This window comes from Pleurodeles waltl, chromosome 5 (assembly GCF_031143425.1).
Source record: "Pleurodeles waltl isolate 20211129_DDA chromosome 5, aPleWal1.hap1.20221129, whole genome shotgun sequence".
Lineage (NCBI taxonomy): Eukaryota > Metazoa > Chordata > Amphibia > Caudata > Salamandridae > Pleurodeles > Pleurodeles waltl.
The window spans coordinates 517,801,744-517,827,079 of record NC_090444.1 but is presented as its reverse complement, the minus strand read 5'-3'; the positions used below and the strand labels follow the sequence as shown (position 1 = coordinate 517,827,079).

Genomic DNA, 25,336 nt, shown 5'->3' with positions numbered 1-25,336 from the left:
AATGATCGGAATAAGTTAGTTAATGAACACATGGCATCTCCTTAATTGTACAAGGGTCTTACAATGATGGCGTTTTTTGTTTTTTATTTGGTCCCTTGTCAGTATTATGTCTTCTGTGACTTCCTTGTGCCAGGCTTGTTTGCTACAGGTTAATGAGATGTACACATTGCACGCATCGCAGTGTATTTCATAGTGAACAGGCGATGCACAAAGAAATGTGCCAACTACACTGTTGGCTGTCTCGGACAATCATCTTATTCCTCCGGCAGATGCTAGTATTTATTTATTTGCCAAGGAGTCGCCTGCACTATGTTTGTGCACAAAACTTGACTTTTATCACTAAGTGTAATACAGACAATGCTGAATATGAACTCGCAAAAATATTGACACATTAAAACAACCAAATGGAATGGCCACGGATTATAGGTGTACGTTACGCTGTTATTGTCAGCCTTAGCGCTTCCGGAGGAAAGTTCCTAATAGTGGGATATGGTGCATGTTTTACAAGGTACATTCTGTTTTTTTCTATATTTTATTGTTTAATACAATATACTGACGACCTAGAGGACCCTTATAGGATAGGATGTGAAACATAGATTACAAAAATAAAGATCCTCAATATGGGCTTTGTTGAGACGCAGGCACGACCTTACGGTTTAAGGAAATGTTTATGGTTCTTCTGTGCTGAGGACGGGTTTCTTCATTTCACTCAGTGTGTAAGTGTTTCACAGTTTTAGCTGAGCGTAGCAATTTATCATCTGCTTATGCAAGGGTTTTGCTTAAGCAGTACCATATGAGTTAAGTGGTCAAGAAATTTGGGAGCTGTTTAAAGAAGGTCTTATGGCCTATGCAGTAGGTTTTATTGTTCTTTCTGGCTTTTGAGCACTAACTCTCCTTAGTCCATTTAGGACCTCTTCAAGCAGGCCTTAGTGCGTGCATTATAAGAGTTATCAGTAGCAGAACAGATTGAGTTATTGCATCTGTTATGAATATAAAAGATATGTGAAAATATATCTAGTTGTCTTACAGTTGAAGAAATGCATACAGCCAAATACAGAGAGCTGTTTTGTACTTGCTTACCGACTTGGTCAAATCTAGCACTTACACTGGGCAGCTAAACATTATGTATTTGCAAGCAGTCAGTGGTAGGATGACAGAAAAGGATTGGTCAGTGTTCACGTTCTCTTATCCCACAGGTTTTCAGTCCAGCTTTTTCATTTTTGGATGGCTTGTTATGTTTTTTTTAAAGGTACAAATATACGTACATGGAGGAGATGTTGGGCAATGTTGCAGGAACTCGACAGGTGTTTGAACGTTGGATGGAGTGGCATCCTGAAGAACAAGCATGGCATTCCTATATTAATTTTGAGCTGAGATACAAAGAGGTGGACCGAGCACGCTCCATCTATGAGAGATATATCCTTTTGAATCTTATTGGCTGTGTTTCTTCAGTGATTCATTTCTGAAATATTTGAGATGTCTATCTCATAATCACTCAAGTTATCCTTCTATTCAAAGCATATTAAAGAACTGTGAAGTCCCTTGTTCATATGGAGCACATGCTTAGAAAGCCTTTTTAACTTTTGCAATCTTATTTTTGATATGAAATTTGTACTCTTGTGTGCATATAAGAACACTAACATTCGACTGCTACATTTTATGCCTGCCCGTTGAACAGTGAAGAGACGACATATCTAGCCTCCTCATATTACATGAGCTGTGGATGGCCGGGTCTTTTTTAACAATGGAACCGGATACACATAGCAAAACGTAAGATGCCCAGAACAAGTGCATAACCATGACTTTAATAATAATGGGTTTAAAGCCCAGGAACCTCACTCACTGCCACCTTCCATTCGTACTTACAAATTGCTGTAATTTTGTCCATTGTCATTTATGAAATGGGACCTTGTGTTGATTAGTATTTACTTGTAGTAAACTCCTGTAGCTCTTGTAGATCTGTGGTGCTCTTCAGAGTTAGTTTCTCACTACATAAATACTCAAAAGAAAATGAAATCCACTGGGAAGAGACAACTAAATCAGGTCTTGGAAGAATGTAATACAAATGAACACAAATGAATTAAAAAGAAGAGTTGAGTATAATAAAGATAATTTGTGAATGACCCTGGCAGGGAACAACTCTAATAGATTTGACTCAATTAATCCTGATGAATCAATTTGGCAGAAACAGTCTGGAGTATAGTAAATGTGTACATAAACTTCAGTGAAAATGTGTTCAATTTAGACCAATATGCATTGCTGGATGAAAATGTAAGCCATATTTTAGCACTATTTAAAAACATCTTGCTATTAATCCTGGTAGATTTTAATATGTGACTAAAACCATACAAGAGAAAAATGAATGTGGGGAATTTATTGAAAGCATTTAAGATACCTCTTGTTTCTTGTTGCCAGTTTCAAAAGTCCAAGTTATCTGTCGAGTTACAAAGTTTACTAGATAGTTGGAATTTTGTTTGCCTTAATGTACGTTTTACTTCTTATATACCTGCACACCCGCCCTTTGGTCTATAGACAACATCTTCACCCAAGCCTGGCATTTCCCCTGGTTTGAGAATTTCCAAGTTCTTGTGGATCAGATTAGTGACCATTTTCCCTTCAGAGTCATACTTTATTAAAAACGCCACAAAGAGATGTAGTTATGCCTCTTGACATTGAATTTCCAAGACGACCTGCCCCTCGAATAAGTACACATCATATCCAGGTATTGAAGGACTTACACACAATATTGAACCATATACCTTGCAATCACCCATTGGGGATCTAGTACACAAGCATGTGAATACTATAAAAACCTTGTTTGCTTGCTTGGCTAATGACTGACAGACAAAAGCTAAATATGTTAATCCCTCCATCTCAAAAGGGTGGAAAAGGATTAGATGGTTTGACCCTGAATGTCAGTTACTGAAACAAAATCTGAGGAATTTACGAAGTTCTCAGAAGCACACCTCGGAACTGTATAAACAGGATAATGCTAGTATTAAACATAGTAAGGCATTCAATTGTAAGGAAAACTGGGAGGAGACAATGTCTGTGATTTTAGCACATGATGTTCAAAGATTTTAGAGATTGGTTAGAACAAGCACATTATGGTAGTGATAAAAAAGAGGGCAGTATGGTATCTGTAGAATCACAGATGGAGGACATAACTTCTCTATATAAGAAAAAAGGTAGTTTTAATTCCCCCCCGAAGCCAGGTTATTAGCCCTCTAGAAAATTAGATCCTAGCACACTTTTCTGTTTCATCAGTAAAAGACACACTTAATAAAATAAAGCTCTCTCGACCACGAGGGCCTAATAATCTGCCGGCAGTAATAATACAATCTAATCTGGATTGGTGGGCAAAAATTATTTCTGAGGCACATAGACATATCACAGTAACAGGTGCCTTTCCTACCAACTGAAAATGGTCTATTATTAAGCCTTTTTATAAAAAGGGTGACCTGACGGTTCCTAAAAAATATTGGTTCATTAGCCTTTTAAATGTGGGTTCAAAGACCTACACAACATTATTACTACAAAGTCTTTAAATGTGGATGGAAGTGGGAAGTTGGATTCCAGTAGAGCCGGGTGGTTTTAAAGAGGGGCATTCTACTACAGACCATTATTGTAGCCTTATGGTGATTATTCGGAAATTAATTGGGAGGGGGCGGTTTTGTTGATTTTTGGTCTGTTGTATTTGACCTGGTAAACCATGAAACCTTGTGGTCAAAACTAGAAATCATGAAAATCCTGGGAGGTTTCCTGGTAATTTTGAGAGAACTCCACACAGATAAGTTGGCCTGTGCATTAGTGAATCAAGAGGCTGAGCCTCTCAGGGAAAATGAACATGGAGAAAGATTTGCGCCAGGAGTGTGTGTTAGCCCCAACACTCTTTGCATTGTACTTCGTGGATCTCCCTAAAATGTTACTGGCTATACATTATTTTCCACTTAAAATGGGAGGCCGCCACATCCCATGCCATCTAGATGCAGATGATTTAGTAATCTTAGACAGAAGCCTTGTGGGCCTCAAAAGGAAATTAGCTGAATTAAATGAGTATTGCGAAAATAATGGCTTAGTAATACATTTTGATGGACTAAAATTATGACATTTGGCAGAAAGCAAGTTGGAGTCGGATAGACCATTTGGAATATTCTGGTTGAGGAAGCAACAGAATACAAGTAACCAGGGATAACTTTTAATAGATTTCTTTCTTGGAGTTTGTGCAGTGATATGCTAAAATCCAAAGCACTCTCAACCATTGGAGGTTGGTAAAAAAATTAAATGCTTATGGTGCCCCCCTTGCTTCAGCCAGCCCTTGCTACTTGCAGTGTAATGGTTCCCCCACGATTTTTGTATGGGGTGGAGTGCCTAGGTTTGAGAGGGTATTAAGTGAGAATTTCATGTAATCACGTCTCGTAACACACATGCACACCTATCAATCAGAAATAGTTCTTATCAGACAATGCACATGCTTACACTCCTACATAACCATTTACACATGCTGAATCATCCTGTTCTGCTATTCATCATCTGCATGCTATGCATTTCTCACCTTATAATTGTCTGTGGTGCACAGTGAAGCCTAGGTTAAAGAAGGACATACTGAAGGGCATATTGAAACTTCTAAGCAGCGCTAATAGAAGGCAAACTATGCCATTGGTGTTAAATCTTTTCTGGGTAGGCGGTTGGTATGTGGCCTTTTAAAGCATGCCTTCCATTTACAGGTCAAAAGAAAGTAATTCAAACTAGGTACAAGAATCTCCTCCCTGTTTCCTATACTCAAGGGTGGGAGGGGCAAGAGTAGAAAGAACAAGGCGGTTCAATTCAGGCCTAGAGTATACAGGGGCTGGAGGAGAAGTGGTGAACACAATCAAGACCCTTCCTTCCAGGTTTTACATATACAGTGAAAGTAGAGGGACGTAGGAAATGAAACCTAAGTTCCTGCAAGCTCGACCTCTGCCAATTTAAAAAAAAAAGGTTTGCATCCATATACAAATTCCAAACATACACTTTGCCCTCAATTAAAATATGAATTAATGTCTTAACATAATGTGATAAAATAGTGGTTATTGGTGTGTAAATACCAGTGTGGTAAAACACATTGTCAGAGAGTACTTTACATTGAAGTGTGCTTAACCACATTGAATAATTTATCTGAACTAATTCTATGGCAGCATTTATTTTTTATTTTTTAGCTAAAACCATTTTCACGTGCAAATACTTCTTCAGTAACTTCAGGGAAACAATTAGCTGTGTTATTATGGTTGTGAAAAATAAAGGCAAGGGATTAATGTAATTATCTAGAAAAACATTTTAACTGATGACATTGCTTACAATAAATATGTTTTAGAACACTTTAGGCTGAGTACTAACCCTTTTTAATCACAATTGTTAAATGCCATGTGAATTGACTTTATAAATTTGAAGACATTATTAGTAAAACAGGTAACATTTAATTTTAAAGATACAAATAATTGTAAAACAACAGCACAGAAATTAGTCTAATCGAAAATATCTGAGAATGAGATGAGCGAGCAAACCAGGAGAACCTGCCACCCCCATTCCAGCCGAGCCGCTTTTGATTACAAATTCCCTCCACACTGCCTCCTTGTGAAGAGATTGATAAATCCCACTGCACCTTCCTGCAAAAGCAAACATAATTGGCCCCTTGATATTTCAGAAGACTGCCTATATTGCAAAATGTCAGCGATTGTCTCCCAGTGGTAGTTGATAGTTGTCAGCTGTCTTATTTTAAGAGCACAATAGCAACCATTTGTATACTTCTGCAAGTTGGCTATAATTTCAGTTAGCTGTTCAGGATTACAAAGTCTATAACATAGACCGAAAGAAAACAAAAATAAGCTATTTCTAATTTTGTTAGGGCCCTTTTCTCAATAAAGTTGTGGTGCCATTCAGAAACTCAGTGTGCAGCTTGTCTGTTAAAAAGGAATATTAGTGTCACAAGTTGCTTTTATACTAAGGGAGTTTGCCCAGTCATGCAGCATGGTACATCTAATCTCTTCAATCTTCTTTAATGTGTTGAGTCTTTGGATTCTTTACCTGTAAACTGAATTTAAAAATCTCAACTGCATAATTTGTGTTTTAGTGCCCATAGTCAGGAGGTTCCTTGAATGTCTACATTCTTGCAGATTGTTTTCCCTTAACTCCACAGCACTTGTTCTTGTACACCCTGATGTTAAAAATTGGATCAAGTATGCCCGATTTGAAGAGAAGCATACTTACATTGCCCACGCAAGGAAGGTGTATGAGAGAGCAGTTGAGTTCTTTGGTGAGGATCACATGGATGAACATCTCTATGTGGCCTTTGCAAAGTTTGAAGAGAATCAGAAGGAGGTAAGAGCAAACAAAATTATTATATTGAACTGTGCACTGTTTTTTTTTTTTTAACATGTCTTAAAGCTTCCCACAATCACCACAAAACAGCCACACATTCCTATTTAGAGACAGTGTGCATCAGTAGGCAAGAATATTTTTTTTTTCTCGTTCTGCTATTTTGAGGGCTGCTCACTGATGTATACCCGAGGCACTCCATAACAAAAATGCATGTTCTCACTTATGCTACACTTAACACTGATTTTATCTTGTTTTTGATTGTTGAAAGTCAAGCACTGAAATAATTGTGCATGGGAAGTTGTAAATTAAAAGTATTGCCCATGTTTTATGTTGCTGTCTAGTCTGCTTACTGCCTTCACAAGTTGTCATTTGTAAGAAGACTTGTCTTACAGATTTATTTATTAACTCAGTTGTTACTTAATTTAGTTGGCAGGATGGGTATGTTAATGATCATTTCCATAAAATGTATGGGAAATGTGCAGAGAGAATTACTATGCTGCACTGAAAAAAAACTTGAGTCTATATATTAATGTATTTGTCAAACCTGTCAACGATCACTTTAGTTTATGTATTGTGTACCAGGACAAGGTTTTTTAAAATTACAGTTCACATGTTTATAATGTATTGTATTGATATAGTTTTAAGTAACCTTTAATTGCATAAAATCCAGTCAGCATTCAGAACTGGTGCAGATGTGAGCACTCTTACCACACACCTAAACAGACGTCGAGAGGTGAATCTACATTCCTGCATCAGTCCGTCTACACACACAGTCCACACCTGCTGTCCCCCAATCAATTTATGTGTTGGCCTGTTGGCAAAGTATTTATTTTTAGAGGTTTTTTAGTGAGATGCATTTGAATGCACACAGACACATTGAAAGATAAGCATTCCATATACACACACACAGAGCTCTATCTGTGTATATACGTGCCTCTATCTGTGTTACGTTACTACTACATAACTTCCAAAGGCTGCAGAATGTTATACCACAGTTAAACCTATTTCATTCGTAATACATGCTTATACATGCTGTTACTGGAAGTACTGCTATACTTTAGTACACTTGAGGGGAAATCCGTAAGACTTGTTAGTCCATGCCAATTTACTTTGATAGGTAGGTACATAAGGACACCGGTTAACATCAGAAAGTACATATCCATGCTTAATTTGTGCTGGTTTTAATAACACTAATTAAGCTGAAATTGGTGACTGTCCAGTGAAAGAAAACAGCATGTCACATGATGTTATTGGCATTCAACTTACACATTTTAGCATTTGTATAGACCTGTCAACTTTCTGAGCATTGATGCCCTTTTCATGTTTTTTGGGGATGTTCAGCGATCCACAAGGTGATTGAGTGTGATTGTGATTAGGTAATGAAAATCGTTCTGCCCAATGAATTGTTTACTCATTGTTGTATTGGTTAATCAAGTGATCTTGTAGGGGATCCTTTTACAAGACTGTGTAGGCATGTGTCAGTTGAAATACTTTGCTGTTTGTACAGGGGTGCATTGTTTTTGATTGTCCAGCATGTGGATACTGTTCTGTTCAGCTGCATCTTTATTAAATTATATAGCTTCAGTGCTATTGTTTGTGCTTGTGGGTGCTTTAGCTGACAAATTCTGAATGGTTTTGAGATCAGTGGTGATGAGGCAATAGGGATTGGCTGTCGAGGAGGCAAAGCTTTGTCAAATGTATAGATTTGGTGCTATACTGCTAGAGCCTGGATCCCTGTCTAACATATTCTGTAAGTTCAGAGTGAATTATAAGTATTTCCTGGAAGGACTGTTAGAAGTTCTGTTTAACATGTTCACTTGGACCCTGGGTATCCATGCAACTTGTGCAAATAATGCAAGCATTGCATTACACAGGTGTATCCAAAATGAATAGGCTTAATAAACTTCATTGAAGATTGTACTGTACGTGCATTACATAGTTCATGCACATGGATCAGGTATCAATTAGATTGACACCTCATCGAATAAGAAAATAGTATACATTAATGATTCCTTTTCCTTGGAAAAATGTAGAAGATATAGTGCTTTGGCATTGGTGCCCTAATAAGTTTCTCTGTCACAGCTGTACTTTTCCTGTAAACATATTTCACAAAGAAGTGAAACAGTGTCATTCAAAGTGAGCTGTGATGGCAGGGTGTAGCCCCGGTGTCCTGGTATCACTCCCTGCCTCTCCATGGGGAGTAGGTATTTCGGGTTCATAAAGGGAGAAAAGTGCAGAGTGGGGGGCAGTCTGGGAGGAGAGGGCAGGCAGAATCATTGGATGCTTGAGGAAGGGCAACAGCACAAAAGGAAAGTAAAATTGAGGATTTCTACGACATAAACTGTGCTAATGTGTGACCGGCCTAGAGGCACCAAGAGTTCAGGCTTACAACAGTGAAAGACTTGACCCTAGCATTACATTCACCTATCAGAAGAATAAACCCTAATGAAGAGTCCACCCATTTATAACAATAGAGCAACAATGGAGTGAGGTTCAAGAGGAAGGCCTACTCTGTTTGGGAATTAGAGCATGACGTATCGAAATATTTCATATACTTTTATATTCAGCGTGAGCACAGCAGCAGAGAAATCATGTAATAGAACCCAGCCGCGTGTGATACGAGTACAACAGCAGAGTAACCGAATATAATGTCCAGTTTGATGTGACAAAGATGCACAGCATAGCAGTCATTTTGCTAGGGCCACTAATAGGCGATATGAGCAACAGCAGTGATAAGAGTATTACAGTAGAACATGATGTATAATTCATCCCTTTGTGACACTTGTTCAGCAGGTGAGCAGTCAAATGTAAGGTCCCCCCAGAATTGACACTTGTCCAATAGCAGAGCATTTGTCATTTCTAGGTCCCCCATCCATTGCTTCTGTTTACAGATTCACAAAAATGTTTTCTAAAATGATAGCTTTAAACTAGTGTGGAGTGGTTGTATGGATTGGTCCCATTAGTTGTAGACCTGCTTGATAATTAAGAGAAAATTTAAGCCACATACTGTAAGGACAGGAATATTTGCTGCAGATAGAAAACGGTACCAATGATGTTTGTCAAGATTTTGCAAGTTAATGGTTTGAGAAGAAGCGTAAAAGGCATTCTGCATAAATTGATAGTCTTTCGAGCTCTACTTAATTGTCTCCATCTTTAAATGGGTGCATTCCGCCAAGTTTTTTAAAAACCATGCAGTGATGTGCTGCAAAGTAGTGTAGAGTTTGAAATCTAAATTGTATTTGAGCGAATTATAAGGGTATTTACTCCAAAGGTACAGCAGTGTCCATAGAGGTTTGCAAAAGCAGTGGCTCTTACTGGAGCTCTGTAAGGCATGTTAATTTTAGCTAAACGGTTATCAAAGTTTGAAAAATATCAAACTGTTATATAAGTTTAATGTGCTAAGTTCTCCCTTTTAAAATTCAGCTAAATTAAAGGTCACACGGTCTTCAATTCTTCTGTCTACTGTAAACTGCATAGCTCCCAACTGATCTCAAGTTACGAAGTTGACCTCCTGCCAGTCGCAGCTTCTCAGCCAACAGTACTAAGTATAGCCGGCCTTTGTTATTGCACTTCCATAGAATGAATTTGGGCCACAAGTCCGAGTGTGCTCTCAGTTGAAAAAGCACTGAGCAGCCATCAAACACTCCCATGAAATAGGGCCGGTTGATACCCTTAAGATTTAATACTGTTGAACGAGTGTTAATTTCACATATAGCCTACGTAACTAGAAAGCTACAAGGTTGAAGCAGCCTGCACTGCACAAAAGTCAACTTATGAAACATTTTAGGCATGGTCATTATCACCCCAGGCACACAGAATTTATAAAGCAAGGGGCAGCTGTGACAATGAGATGTCTTAACTTACAAAGATGAGAAGGTTTACTGAGTTAAGAAGTTGTTGCTGACATCCCAGTTGGCCATAGTGTAAACTCAACCTTTCATTCTTTGAAGCTTACTAAATTGAGTGACAATGCATTGATTGATATTAATTCTGTTATATGAAGCTAAAAACTGCTGAAGCAAACCCTATATTTTAAAAAGTTATTATTCACACTGAATTGCATAAAGGATGGTCTAGGAGGAAAAACACATTACTTGCAGAAATTAATTATAATCGAAGAGAGGAGAGACAGTGGTGTACACACAGATAACATCACAGGGATGTCAGGCACCATAGGTTGGATATGGTTCCTGTTCAGTCAAAGAGCTCGGTTGAGTTTAGTTTATAGAATCATGAGAATCAAAAAGGGGGAATCAGCCACAAATCAGGGTTAATTGAGGTGCTGCAACACGACTCGGTGCTTTAAGCCCTTTGTGCTGGCTTTATCCTGAACATTGCTAGATCGAACCCCAGTAAGGCCAGCTCAGCCTTCTGTTCTACTAAAAAGAGAACCAGTGGCCAAGCTGGTGGCGTGAGCAGATGCATCTTCGCGAGCTCTGCCGCCCAGGCCCCAACATAAGCTTGCGACCCTGGATTGCTATATTCCGGACCCCCCTGGTTTGGAGAAGGGTGACAGGAGACTGAGGGCGCCCCGAGGAGGGTATTGGGGGCACCTGCGGGTGAGGAGGACCGCGGCACCGAGCCTCTTGGACTTGGCCCGCACCCGCTGACGGCGAGTGCGGAATGCGGTGGGTCTGCCGCGTGGTGCGGCCCAGCGGTCGGCGGCGCTGGGAGCGGCCAAGCGGGGCACGGAAGCGCTGAGTGGGGCCCGGTCAGCGACGGAGGTAGGTGGAGCCTCACTTCTGAGGGCCGGGCCCCAGGAGGTACCTGGTGAGCAGGGCCTATAGTGGCTGGGGAGGCCTGCTCGGTTTTTCTGCCCCCACAGTGGAGAAGGACTCCTGGCAAGAGGTGGGGCGGCGGGGAGTGCTGCCGGCCTTGCCTCTGGTCCCTGGTAGAGGAGCCTGGCGTAGCACAGAGAAGTAGGGCCCCCTGGTCGGCGGTGCAGCTGGCCTGCAGTGGTTTTGCGCAGGAAGGGACGGGGCACGTGAGGAGTGGATGGTCCCAGAGAGAGCCTGAGTTTGGCGAATGCCCGTGGCGCTGGCGGGAGTGCGACGAAGTGAGCAGACATAGTATTGCCGCCCTGATCAGTGGAGGATAGCTAGAGGAGAACATTGGTGAATGGGACTCGCTTACAAAACTAAGACCCTACGGTGAGGGCAGCGAGGCCTGCGTCTGGGCATAACATTAAGCTGGTGCAGGACTGGACCTCTCATGGCATCCTCCAAACCTAAACGGGACCAGTCAGTGAGGGAAATGTTGACCAGGTCCCACCCGGCGCCGGGTAGGTCGGCTGAGGGGTCTTCTACGATGAAGCCTCCTGAGGAACATGGGGAGGCGGAAGAGGATGGTGAGGCCCCAGTCACGAAAGGCTTTCTTGCCTCCTTGTTTGATTCGCTTCGGAGAGACCTGCAAGAACTTCGGAGGGACATCTCTCAAGAGCTGAAGGATCTGCGTGCGGAGGTCACGTCCCTGGGGGAGCGTGTGGCGAATGTAGAGGATGGCGAGATCTCTCGAGGGGAGGAGGTGGAAAGCATGCAACAGGAGATTATACGCCTCCGGGAGCAGCAGGATCTCCTACAGATTGCGGTTGAGGATTTAGAGAACCGGTCCCGACGGCATAACATACGTATCAGGGGCGCCCCGGCCGTAGCAGAGAAGGAGGACATTAGAGAGTTTGTCACAACGCTGTTTCGCTCGGTCCTCGGCCCGGAGGATGCACGAGAGATTACGCTGGATCGGGTTCACCGTGTGGGCCGCCCCGGAGGGACCAGGGAACGTCCACCTGACATTTTGGCGTGTGTCCATAACTTCGGTATTAAAGAAAGCATCCTGCAGAGAACCCGCAACCTCTCTCAGGTAAAGTTCCGGGGGCACGCGCTCCAGCTGTTTCAAGACCTCTCACTCCGGACTTTGCAGAGACGGCGAGAATTCAAGCCCATCACTGTGCACTTGCAGGCACAGTCTACGTCTTACTCATGGGGTCACCCCTTTCGCCTCATATTCCGGTGGGAGGACCAAGTGCGACAGGTGAAATCGGTGCCAGATGCGCAGAGGATCTTGCATTTGGAGGAGAACGACCGAGGTGCCGGCACGCAGGTAGAGGCAGCGGCAGGGGACCGACCACGCTGGAGGCAGAAAGAAAGGAAGAGGAAGCAGACGCGGCCTATCACTATGGAGCAAGCGTTGGAAAGGCAATCAGTACTGAATAGCTTGGCTGCTGGGACCAATGCCTAAGCACTGGGCAACCAGGTGCTGCTACATTGATCTGGGGTCGCGCCTGTTTAGGTCTTGAGACCATTTGGGAGGGGCCTGGGCGGTGGAGTCGCTGGATGCACATCGACGAATTTGGGTGGTTCTACTGCTCCTGTTGGGACTTTGCCTCTTTGGAGATGTGTGTCAGAGTACTTCTCTGTTGTAAGCACCTGTTGGGCGTTTTGGTTGTGTGCTGGTGTGCTTCCCCTGGAATTTACATGGGAGTTGATCTGGCTTGCTGGCCCTGTAAGTGGGAGCGGCTTACGCGCTGCTCCGGGTTCCTGCCCCCTCGCAGGGGTCCCGCCCCCAGAGCGTAACCGGTTTGGTGCCTCATGTCCTTTAAGTGTCTAAGCTCAACAGTCCGGTTAAGAGGTTAGCGATCCTGTCGGGTCTTGAGAGGTCTGGGAGCCATGTCTGTTTCTTGCAGGAGATGCACTTGTTGCCCAAGGACACATATCGTAGGCGCTCCAAGTGGTTCCCTCGGCTGTTTTGGTCCTCTGCCTCCACAAAACATGCTGGGGTGGCGATACTATTGTCGAGGACCTTCCCTGGGGAGGTGGTAGACAAGATACATGAGGTGCAGGGTAGGTTCCTGGCCCTTAGGGTACGGGTGGGGACCTTCTTTTTTACCATTGCTACATTATATGCTCCTAACATGCAGCAAGAAACCTTTATGAGGCAGGCCATCTCCCCAATGCTCAATACACCGGACAGGGCCTTGCTAGTGGGGGGCGATTTTAACCTGGTAATGGACAATGAGTTAGACAGGTCAGGGCATTGATTTGGGCAGACTGGGGCACGGCGGTGGCAGGGTGACAGTGGTTGGCTGAATGCGGGCTGGAGGACTTGTGGAGGAGGGCGCATCCTACACTTAGGGATTACTCCTTTTACTCTGCAGCCACTAAGACGTATGCACGAGTAGACTTTTTCCTGGCCTCCCCGGAATTCAGCTCTCGGATTGGCGAGACCACAATTGAGCCTCGGGCCCTAACGGACCATGCACCTATTACTCTGGAGGCCAGACTGGATGCAGGGCTTGTGGGTAGCCCGTGTTGGTGCTTTAGGGATACCATACTGCAGAGCAAGGCGGCTGAGGAGGCGCTGCGGCGTGTGATTGTGGAATATCTTAGCTTTAATGATGATGGGAATACCAGTATGGAGACTTTGTGGGAGACCCTGAAAGTAGTAGTCTAGGGGGAAGTAATGTCACTATCGGCTAAAGATAATAAAGCAAGGAGGGAGCAGAGGGCGGTTTTAGAGCAAAAGGTGGCGGCCCTGGAACGCTCACATAAGTATACCGGGGCACCTAGAGTGTAAAGGGAGCTGGAGAAGGGGCGCCAGCAGCTGAATCGGCTGGACTGAGTTAGGGTGGAATATGAAATAGTACGGCTTAAGCACAAATATTACACCAGGAGTAATAAGTGTGGGAAGCTTCTGGCGCACCAGTTGAGAGCACAGCGCGCGGCTACGGGGATAAAAATGGTATGCTCTCCCTCTAGAGGTGAGGTCCGAACGGATGATCAAATAGCGGAGGTCTTTGCTGAATATTATGGGGAGTTATATGCTGCGAATACACAGTGCGAAGCAGACCCTGCTGTGTTTCTCGCGGGAACTGTTACTACCCCGCTTGGTGAACGTGAAGCGTCCTCCTTAGATCAGCCTATTAAGGTGGAGGAGGTTATTTCTGCGATACCACGTCTAAAGGTTGGGAAATCCCCTGGCCCAGATGGCTTTACGGCACTTTTCTATAAAACCTTTTGCCCGGAGCTGGCTATTTAACTCCTTCCGAGTGTCCGGGGCCCTAGCTCCTAGCATGCTAGAGGCTACTATTGCGGTCATTCATAAGCCTGGGAAGGACCCAGAGGAGTGTGCTTCTTATAGGCCCATCTTGCTTCTGAACATAGATGCCAAGCTGTTTACTGGTATACTGGCCCATCGACTTAATCCCTATATGCCTGAACTTTTAGATCCAGATCAGGCAGGGTTTATACCTCACCGACAGTGCAGTGATAATACGAAGCGACTTCTGCATTTAATAGATAAAACTAGCAGATCTCGTAGGGAGGCGCTTCTCCTCTCTATTGATGCGGAGAAGGCATTTGACAGGGTTCATTGGACTTATCTCTTTCAGGTGTTGGAGTGCTATGGGCTGGGTCCAGGGTTTAGGACCTGGATCCGATGCATTTATCGCTCCCCTAAGGCTTCGGTTCGGGTTAATGGAACTTTGTCCTTGCCGTTTCAGATTGGGCGGGGAACACTACAGGGCTGCCCGCTCTCCCCCTTACTATTTGCGATGTACATGGAGCCTTTTGCGCAGCGTCTCCGCAACAACCCCCGTGTTTCTGGCATTAAGTTTGGGGGAGATCACCACCTTATTAGTCTTTACGCGGATGATGTGATTCTTACCCTAGTGGAGCCCATGGTCTCATTGCCTGCCCTTATGGCGACCCTTGGTGAGTCCAGTCGGGTATCTGGGTTTCGGGTGAATATGCAGAAATCGCAGTATGTCTACCTCCCCGGGGCATGAAGAAAGTTTGAGGGCCCGATATCCTTTTATATGGTCGACGTTGGAAGTATCCTATTTGGGTATTGAACTGGCAACCACAGCGGCGAAGATGGCGAGCTTGAATTATGCTACGTTAGTTTGCGAGGTGCTGCGGGATCTGGGGAATTGTGGGAAATATAAACTCTCCTGGTTGAGTACTGTTTCGGCGGTGAAGATGACTGTGTTGCTGCGTATACTCTGTGTTCCAGGCGCTCCCTCTGACCCCTCCGTCTCGGACGGCCGGCCCGCCTCCCGAGGAATGTCCTATATCGCCCCAGGGGAAAGGGGGGGACTGGCTGTACCCTGCCTTTTGCGCTATTTCCAAGCTGCTCAGCTGCACTTTCTTTTGGAGTGGAGTCGGCCGCTTACTGAGAAACATTGGTGCTTCATGGATCAGGCGGTGGCAGGGCCCCACATTTGGAAGGAGCCTTGTCTCTGATGCCGGCATAGGGCGCGGGGGGGCTATACTCCTCCCTGATAACAGGAGCGACGTTCCGCGTGTGGGATGTGGTTGCGTGCCGGCTCGGATTGACGACGTTTCTGTCCCCTAAGACACCGATTTGTGCGAACCCTGACTGCGCCCGGTCTGCAGGTAGAGAATTTTCGCAGATGGTATGATGGGGACTGCAAAAGGGTGGGAAGCCTTTTTGATGAGAATGGGGTGATTCCTTTTGATCAGATACGGGAGACGTACGGCTTAAGCGAGATGGATAGACTGTTGTATTATCAAATGCGGCACTGGGCCCTCATGCCGGCGAACAGGGCTTTGATAGATAGGCCACTTACCCCGTTTGAGAAATGGATAATGACAAAGAAGGATGATAAACTGATGGTATCGGAGCTTTATTGATTCTTACAGAGTGTAGAGCGTCCGCCTAAGTCTAAAAGACAGCAGAGATGGGAGAGGGAGCTGGGGAGAAAGCTCACAGAGGAGGACTGGGGCAACATATACTATAGAACACATCATACGGCTTATAATGCTGCGGGACAGAGACGGCATACAAGGTGGCTTCCTATTGGTATTATACCCCTGCAAGGATACATGCCTGGGACCCCGCTAAGTCTGGCCTTTGTTGGAGGGGGTGCGGTAACACGGGCACACTAGTACATCTTCTTTGGCACTGCCCCAAGCTGCAGAGATATTGGACGAGTATTTTGGAAGACATTGATAAGGTGTTTCAGACAGAGATCCCCAGATTTCCATCGTATATATTGTTTGGCCTACCCAATTCTCTCACCTTTCCCCTTCGATCATTGAAGGGGAGCCAAATAGCCTTAGCTCTCCATGCTGCACGGCAGGTGATTCTCGCCTTATGGGGTTCAGATAGGCTGCCGACGTATGAGTCTTGGCTTCAGAAGCTGTGGTTCATCCTGGCAATGGAGACGCTTACTCTAGCTTCTAAACAGAGGGTGGGTGACATATGTACACTGTGGAGGCCGTTCCTCCAGATCTTTTCGACTGAGTTTACTGAACTGACGTGCCCAGCATATCTAAGGGTCCTGGGGCTGACCCGAGAGGCTTAGAGGAATGAGGAGCCATGCGGAGCCTGGAGAGGGGCTGGGGCAATAGTGTGGAAGAGGCTGAGTGTGTGTGGGGATGAGAGGGGTGCAGCATTTTGGAGGGGAAGTGCAGTTATGTTTATGTTCTTTTGTATTTTGTGCTTAGCTCTGTGAGAGTCGACCGCTGTGTTTTGACTACTTTGCTCTTTATGTAAGCGGGAATGGGCAAGGGGGGGGAAGTTCCTCTCAGCGGCAGAATAGTGACCATGTGACATAGCCCTTCAACGTGAGCGATTTGGGACTTTTGATATATCGTTGGTCGATATATTTGGAGGTTTTGATACAGAGCTTTGTATGTTAAAAACCAACAAACAGATTTGATCCATAAAAAGAGAACCATTCATTTTATAGGAGGCCATTTTTTAAACAAATTTAGCATTGATTTTAATCATTTTTGGCACATATTAACGTATTAATGTTATTCTAGCTCTCATGGGGATGCTAGAACAGAGTGATAGCATCTAACTGTAACATTATTTCATCAGAATCCCCTCACAATCCCTGGTGTTTTATTTACCACCTTGGTTTCCATTAGCCTCAGTTCCTTTTATTAATTGAATTGCATTCACTGTTACAATACAAAGTCTCATTATGAATTAAAACTCCACAGTATTCCGGTTGCACAGTAGTAGCAAAATTGTTTAATGAAGTTCATATGTACTTGGTTTGGGACATATACAGAGGTATCAAATTTTACCTCGGTGTACTTCAGAAGAACACTGAGTAGATCTTTAGCTCACCACTAAAGATGCCCCTAATAATTGCCTTCACATGGTAATTTTTCACTGTGTTCTAATTACCCCAACACATTAAGGGTTGCTTGTAAAGTAGTGCATCCTGAATCATAAATCTCAGCACTTCATTCATCTCTGCTTGAGTTACCAGCAGCTTTTTTAAGTTAGTTTTCCCTGTGCCAGGAATCACTCTTTACATAGACAAGAGTCTCATTTGTATTTTCAAATGGGAGACCACAATCTACATCCATATATTAGTGTCTTCATCCACAGATGTTCTTTTTATTATGTACAGTTGCCTTGCTGTATCACTATGCGTCACAACCCCTGTAATAGAAATCTGTTCCTTTAGGACAAGTTTTGTTTTGCAGATGTTAAATTGGCCACTTTTCGTTTATTTCAGTGCCTGCTTTATATAAAGTTTTGTCTCTGAGATGGCAGATTTGTTGTGTCAGCAAAGTGTTATCTGTTCATTCTGTGTGTTATTTCTTCAAATTCACAGTCAGAAAGAGTGAGGGTAATCTACAAATATGCCTTGGATCGAATTCCAAAGTCACAGGCACAAGAGCTATTTAAGAACTACACCATATTTGAGAAGAAGTTTGGTGACAGAAGAGGAATCGAAGACATTATTGTAAATAAAAGGCGTTTCCAGTATGAAGAGGAGGTCAAGGTGAGGACGCAGAAAGAGTGCAAGGCAAATGCACCTTCTTGATTGGCTACTTCCTTTTCTTGGGTGAGCTTTTCTGCTTTGGCAAATCATAAAAATGCCTCCTAAGCATACAGAGAACAATCGAGTATGACCCAGCTCACTTGTTGCACTCCCTGGCCTTTTTTGGGAACATTATTTCTTTTCAGCCCTTGAACCTGAAAATATGCTAAAACCGAGCCTTCCAGACATTGTATTGGGTTTTGCACTAAAAGGGCATAGTCAGAAGAAAAAAAAAAACATTAAATGCATGTACTTTAAAATTAATAGTTTGTGTAATGTGACTACCAGTAACAGACTAAAAGAAAGAGTAGTATGTGTTTTTTAGCCCTGGGATCTCCTTCCGTTCTAGCTATGCCTTAATCTGACCCCAGATGTTTGTCTCTTATTGATACCACGAAAGCATTGCTTCATGGAGAAAAACACACAGACCAAAAACCCTTTGTGCACTAAGTAAAACCAGAGTATAGCATAGAAAACTAGAAGAAAGGTTCTGTGGGTCCCATTTAATATAGGTACAAACACACATATTGAATAAAAGCACAAGAGGTCTTTCTAAATGCAAAAAAAAATCATATTTATAGCCCTTTGATTTCATGCTTTACTGAAGTGCAGGTAGAGCAGTACTCATAAGTGCAAGTGATGTGAACAATAAACTGTGATACACACAATTAGAAGGTCAATCCAAATATTGATCCTTGTATCAAATTAATTCTGTTACGGTCAATTCCTAGGTTGCGTTTCACATTTTTGACGCAAATTATAAACTCAGTGGGTCTCCTCGGTACTGCAGACGCTGTCTGACACCACATATTAGTGCTTCAGGCCTGAGTTTTACATGCAGAGTTGACCAGATCGAAAGGCCACATAAATGGCTTCTCAAAAAATAAACTAATCCTTCCAGAAAGTGAGCTTCCAGGTCTCCAAATGCCAGCTCTGTCTGCCTGCTAATTGCTCCGAGAGGTAAAAGCTGCAGTACTGGTAAACAATGAAAACAACATTTATTGTTTGCAAGCACTGTCTATTATCTCTCTGGGCAATTAGGCAGATCATTCTGGTATGTAGAGACCTGGAAGCCTTTTGGTAGGATTAGTTTATTTCAGTGAATGTGTTAATACTGATACTGAAATGAGAACCACAGAACCTTTGTTTGAGCATCTGTAACCCTTTCCCAGTGACTGTCTTCTAAACGAGGTTTAAATTTTGGATTGTGCGATCCATTTTCTGTGCCCTTATCAAGGTCAATACAAATTTAGTGTGCATTTTGATTGTTTTAGAGACCTTGCCATTTGAAAAAGAAAACACACACATTTATAATGACTTGTAACTTTCTGACTATTAACCACATGGCAGAACATATCTTCTCAAATAATTCTCTTGATTTCCAGACTTATAACAACTGTGCATTTAGTTGTTTCAGTTTTATGTTTTTCAATAGTTTAGTGATGTATTCTAATGCCTGTCTTCTTGCCCTGTTGCTTTTTGTAAGGCTAATCCTCACAATTATGATGCCTGGTTTGATTACCTACGTTTGGTTGAAAGTGATACAGAACCGGACACTGTACGTGAAATATATGAGAGAGCCATTGCCAATGTACCACCCATTCAAGAGAAGAGACACTGGAAACGATACATCTATCTATGGATCAATTATGCCTTGTATGAAGAGTTGGAGGCAAAGGTATCCCTGTTATTTTGCGTTTACCTTTATGTATTGTTTCTTTGTGTTAAAAACAGCTACTAACATACATAATACTACACCAATAATGAGTGAAAATTAAAATGATTAATTTCTGAAATGATGACTAAAGCGCCTTATCCATGAGGGGAAAAAAGGCTTTATGCTAAGGTTGCCACATCGCACTGCATTATTAGGACACAATGCGGCCAGTCCTTTGTTCTGTTACAGATCAGTGTCTTCAGCTGTTTATGTTGAACTGGTTAAATGGAGACAGACGTTACTACCAAAAAGCCATGAGGCCTTAAAAAACATGGTGTAGCGACAGCATAGTGATCTGCTGAAAGCAGCACCAAATAGCATCTGCATGACTCTAGGCATCAGTAGAGGAATTAGTTTTGAATTTGTAAAAGATTTATTTTCAAAATATTCTGGGCATTTAGTCATCTGTGGTAAAAGATATCTGTATTAGGGCTACAAAAATATACTTTGCCACGTATAGCTTACAAAGGAACTATTAAAATGCACTGTGCAATGTTCAGTCCACAGAGGTTATGTCGAAAGGATGGTTTAGCTTAGTAGGCAAATTGACACAACATTCAATAACAGAGAAAGAGCAAAGTCAGGGGCAGATTGTCATAAATGTAACCTCTTGTTCTGCTCAATTGGTTATAGGTGGTTTACTGTCGACAACAATGTATTTCATTAGTTTTCTATTTATATGGTGGTGGTTTAAACTTTATGTGGGTTAGAGACCTGAAATATCATGGTGGGCTTTAGGGTTTGATCTGTATTTGTTGTTGGAAAGATTGGAGTTTGTGCAGTATTTTATGCATGGTCACAAGTTTTCCCCTTTGTCTCTGATGAAACTTTGAGACAGTGTAATTCCCTGAGGAGTGGGATAAAATGGGAGAACTTGAAGCTTGATGCTACCTTTGCTATTATCAACTAGGTTCTTGGAAGTTTTTGTACACTTTTTAGCTTTTGGTTCTAGAATTAGTGTTTCATTGGTTCATATTAGAATATTATGTACTTTCTTTATACTTAAATATTTGTTGAGCAAAAATGTTATATGTATTTAATGCTCAAACTATTAAATGATAGGTAAAAAAGAAAATTGCATAAAACATGCTCCTCGCCGGAGCAGCACCCTCGCTTAAAACCTGCTGCTGCACTCTAGTCATGGATATACTTCAGTATCATTTTATATCTAGCAACCCACCGACTTGATTTTTAAAATATCAGCTGAAGGTTTTGAAACCCATCACAAATTACTCAAAAGTAAAGTTTTGTAATTTCTTTTGTGGACAGAGGGTGCGGATAGACTTTGTTTGACGTCTGGCAGTCAAATGCAGGCTAATGGAGAGTGGTACCTGTCTTCGATGAGTGTGATTAGAATTATTTACATTGGGTATACGTGTGCTGCAGTTAAAGGAGCCTAAAAAAATGATTAGATTAAACAAATATCCATGTAGATGCTGGAAATGCCAGTGATGTGCTACACTTCAGTCTGGCTCACCTCTATTATCCTTCTATTGTGCAGTTATTTAAAAGGGCATTGTCGAAGTTGTTAATATGTAGAAACCGATTTAAAAGGACCTTTTTTTAATCTGTTTATTGTTGGGGACTTTTTGTTAATCACCTGATCGATGTGAGAGTTTAAGTATGGATTCTGAAATAGACTGCTTATGATTATTGATCTCTTGAGAAGCAATGACACCCCCCCGAATGAAAGTCCCCTTAAATATGAACTCTGCTTAGCATCTATAATTTCAAGCTATAGGGATACAATTCAGAAAATATCTGTTTCTGAAGATGACTTCACCCACAAAAAGATATCAAGATTTGTCAAACTTTATTTTAAACCCTAAAGGTGCTTGGCAAAGGTTGCATATTTACATTATGAAAAATCAAATTAGAAGAAAATGTGTTTTTTTGCTGCAGCCACTTAACTAAGATTTACTTTCCATGTAAGATATTATCATAATCTATCTTTACGTTTTAAATATAAGGCTCTAAAATCTTTTTGAAATATATTAATGCATGATTTAAAACAAAAACAAAATCTGAAGTGTTGCATATTTGTTGTCAATGTACTTTTTGTATGAATAGGTATATGATTTTTTTGGTGCAGCAGTAGAAACTTACCAAATGGAGCTGCTGTGAAAATGGATATGATGACTAGCGTCTTCTGGAGGATACTTTTAACGCCAGATACCTCACATTTAGACTATCCCAGGCACCATCTACAGATGTTAACAAAATTGCTCCTGCGTGCTGGTTGGTGGCTTTATGTGGCTTTGCCATGACTTTATTCCGCCCTGGAAGTGACGACCGAGCCTCTGCATGCTGACATGAGTTCCTTTCTTTCTACGTTTTTGTTGTCTGTTCCCAAACCTTTTCTTGTCATTTGAGCTTTTGCTTTAAAACAATTTGTTTCTTAAGACTTTGGGTTTTGAGCTCCATAGCGAAGATCACAAGCGAATGTCTGTGACAAATCCTCAAAAGGTCTGCCAAGGTGTTTGGGTTTTGCGCATAACTTAAAGTTCTTTAAGGAGTGGGCCCTTATGAACCCAAAAGTGATCCGGTAAAAACATGGCCAACATGAATGTCACCAAAAGAAGTCTCAGAAGTTCCACTCAAAGTCAAGGATGCACACCCGTTTCCGCTCTCGAAGACATTCCCAGGACAGGTTGTTTTCGAGATCCAAATCTTCTGTAAAGTCAACATCAAACTGAAACACAAGAAAACCAAGTGAGATCTGTCCCAGTCCTGCCAATCTCAACCTGAGAAGTCACAAGGTAGTCAGGGTGCCTCGCCATCTCTCTCGGTTGGTCTCACACTGAAGAGCCGATTCAGTAACTGATTACAGTGCACCTTCCAGGTCTTTTTGGTTATGTTGCAACAGATTGAGATCTTTCGAGAGGCCTTGTTAAAATATTTTGACATACTTATTGGTCCCTCTATTATGCCTTCTGGCCCCAAGGCTCTACAAAGGCCTTCAGCATACCACTGCCGGATCTGCCCTCCAGGACACACCTCAGGTTCTGCTCTGATGCCAGAGCCAACTTAAATTCCAGCATCAAAATCCACGTTAGTATCTGTGTCATTGATGCTACCACTAACGCTGTTGGTGACAGAAGACAAATGCTTTTCCTATTGTCCTCACTAACTCTGAGCAAATTCTTAAAACTGCCTTGACTGAGGTTGCGTCTCACTGCCATAATGATGCCACTTACCCCAGTTTATTCTGACTTAGACAGACTTATCCCTTTGTCTCAAAGCTGTACCACAATGTTCCAACAACTTTATTGTTGGGACTCCAATCAGAGCCATTCAGCCTTTGGGGATGATAATGGTGATGTGAGGGAGTATTTTCCCCAGCTGTGTGATGACAATTTATATCTGAATTTAATGGGCCTCAGTGGGTTGGAAACTGAGTTGTGTTCTCCCCCTGGACAAAAAAACAAAAAAGAGTACCTCCTTCACGATAGTGATGAGATGTTCAGCAGAGGTTTTGGACTTAAATGATCCACTATGGAGGCCAAAACCAATGCCAGGGATTTGTTCTTTTTTTAAATGTGTCAGACTTTATCTGAAGCAGTACTCCCATTTAATGAGGCCCTGTCTAACAACCTTATGGGCACCTATTCCTGTTTTCCAGTGAACAGGCATGTTACCAGATGCCACACATTGGTGCCAGGCAACCCTGTTTTTTTATTTTTAATGCAACACCATACACCTGAGAGTTTGGTGGGTCAGGCTTCCACCAGTAGGGCGAACCCTAATTCGTTTCCTATGTTTCTTCCTGACTGAGGAAAAATTTCAGAATTTTCGGAAGCTGTTGTGATGGGAAGATGTACCCATGCTTTGTAGGACATGGTTGGCAAGATCTTGCCAACTGTGCTGGAAGAATTCCAGACCAATTTGGCTCAAACAGTCCAGAATGGTCAGGATGCTATAAATTACATCATCTGTTCTAGACTGGACACCACTGACTGCTTGCACAGAGCTGTTGCAAATAGCGTGGTGTTTCAACAGCATGCTTGGATGAGATCCATGGGCATCTCTGGGGGTGCACAAGCCTCTTTAATGGACATTTCGTTTAGTGGGTCTCACCTGTTTCAAGGAAGAATCAGCCTTCTCACCAAACACTTCAAAGAAAGTTGTGCAGAGCATTCTGTGGACCTGTTTGTGCCCTCAGGGCATTATCCTCCTCAGTTTCGTGCAAGGCTTTGCCAGAGGCTTGGTGTACTGCTCCATGGCAAGGTCCACAGCCCCCTGCAGCGGATACTGGTGTTTCCTCCAGAGATGGCAAACTGCGCCTGCCTCCTATGCAGTGTACTATTCCTTACCATCCTCTGTTACCTATTGTAGGCCCCTGCCTCCTAATCCCCCTGCCGAAACCCCTGGCTCTGAGAAGCGAGCCATACATGCTGCTGCAGGGAGTTGTGAGGTAACCCTCCTCCCACTGTGCATCAAAATTGAAGGAGGGTGGAGTGAGCCACATTAACATCTCCCTCCAGCAGAATGTATTTGATGCTGAGAAGAGCCAAGTCCGGATAGGGACAAAGAGTGTAACTTATAAAATTAAAATCTGCACTTTCTCTTTCATCAGACATCCCTCTTTCCAGCTCGGGCTTGCTTTGCGGTTCTGGTTTGCTGGTTGTTCCACAGTGTTGTTGTGACATGCACATTGTGTGCCTATCACAAATTTTGCTTTTTTGGCCCAATGTTATTGTTCTGTGGCTGCTAAATTTGGCAGAGCAGTCTGCGATGCCCTGGGGGTTTTCACTGGCCCACCACCTTGGGTGGTAGTGCTTTGGTATCTATTCATAAGGTGAAGCATCTGCAGTTAGAAGTATCCATCGGAACAAGAAGTTACTTACCTTGGGTAAAGCTTTTCTGGTGGATACTCTTACTACAGAGTCCTCCCTGCGCACTCCCTCTTTGTTCTTTGGAATGGTCTTCTTTCCAGTATAAAAGGTCCCAATCTAGGAATCTGCACACTGGTATAACTGCTTATTATTGGCCTCTGTGTCCGAGTACGCGGACAGAGTCAAGAAAAACTGACATCACCTCATTGAGGTGGCTCTTATATGAGGCTCCCTGCATTAACAAGGGTATCTAATAGGAAAAAATACTACATTTGTTGTTGCAACAGTGAATACATAAATTAGTCACTGAAAATTCAAGGAGTAAGGTTTCCTGGTCTCACGAAAGCCTCTAATGTGGAAAATACACCATGGGTGAACTTTGGGCTTTCTTTAAGAATTAGGCCCCTAATTAGGTCTGTCGTTAACCAAGACATTTTTTTTTAATTAAAATTCTATTTCTCTCCCTATCCATCTGTTGTCTGGCTTTGCTCTCAGTGATAGCATTCTGCAGTTCCCCAAGAAGAGTATTGGCAAACAAAGTAGTTTTGTTCAGTGCCAGGAACTACTGTGACAATGTGTGCTTTTTGAGACCAAAATGTTTTTTTTGTTTTTGTTTTGATTTTT

At 42.7% G+C, this 25,336-nt stretch overlaps 1 protein-coding gene across 1 annotated transcript in view; it reads left to right on the top strand.

Annotated features, from left to right (window-relative positions):
• The window catches only part of CRNKL1 (crooked neck pre-mRNA splicing factor 1), a 101,812-nt gene that overhangs the window by 27,687 nt on the left and 48,789 nt on the right, over positions 1–25,336 (top strand). Inside the window, exons 5-8 of the mRNA XM_069234341.1 lie at positions 1,250–1,416; positions 6,179–6,357; positions 17,951–18,121; positions 19,647–19,838. Coding sequence (XP_069090442.1) covers positions 1,250–1,416; positions 6,179–6,357; positions 17,951–18,121; positions 19,647–19,838 — 709 coding nt within the window. The remainder of the gene's footprint in view (positions 1–1,249; positions 1,417–6,178; positions 6,358–17,950; positions 18,122–19,646; positions 19,839–25,336) is intronic.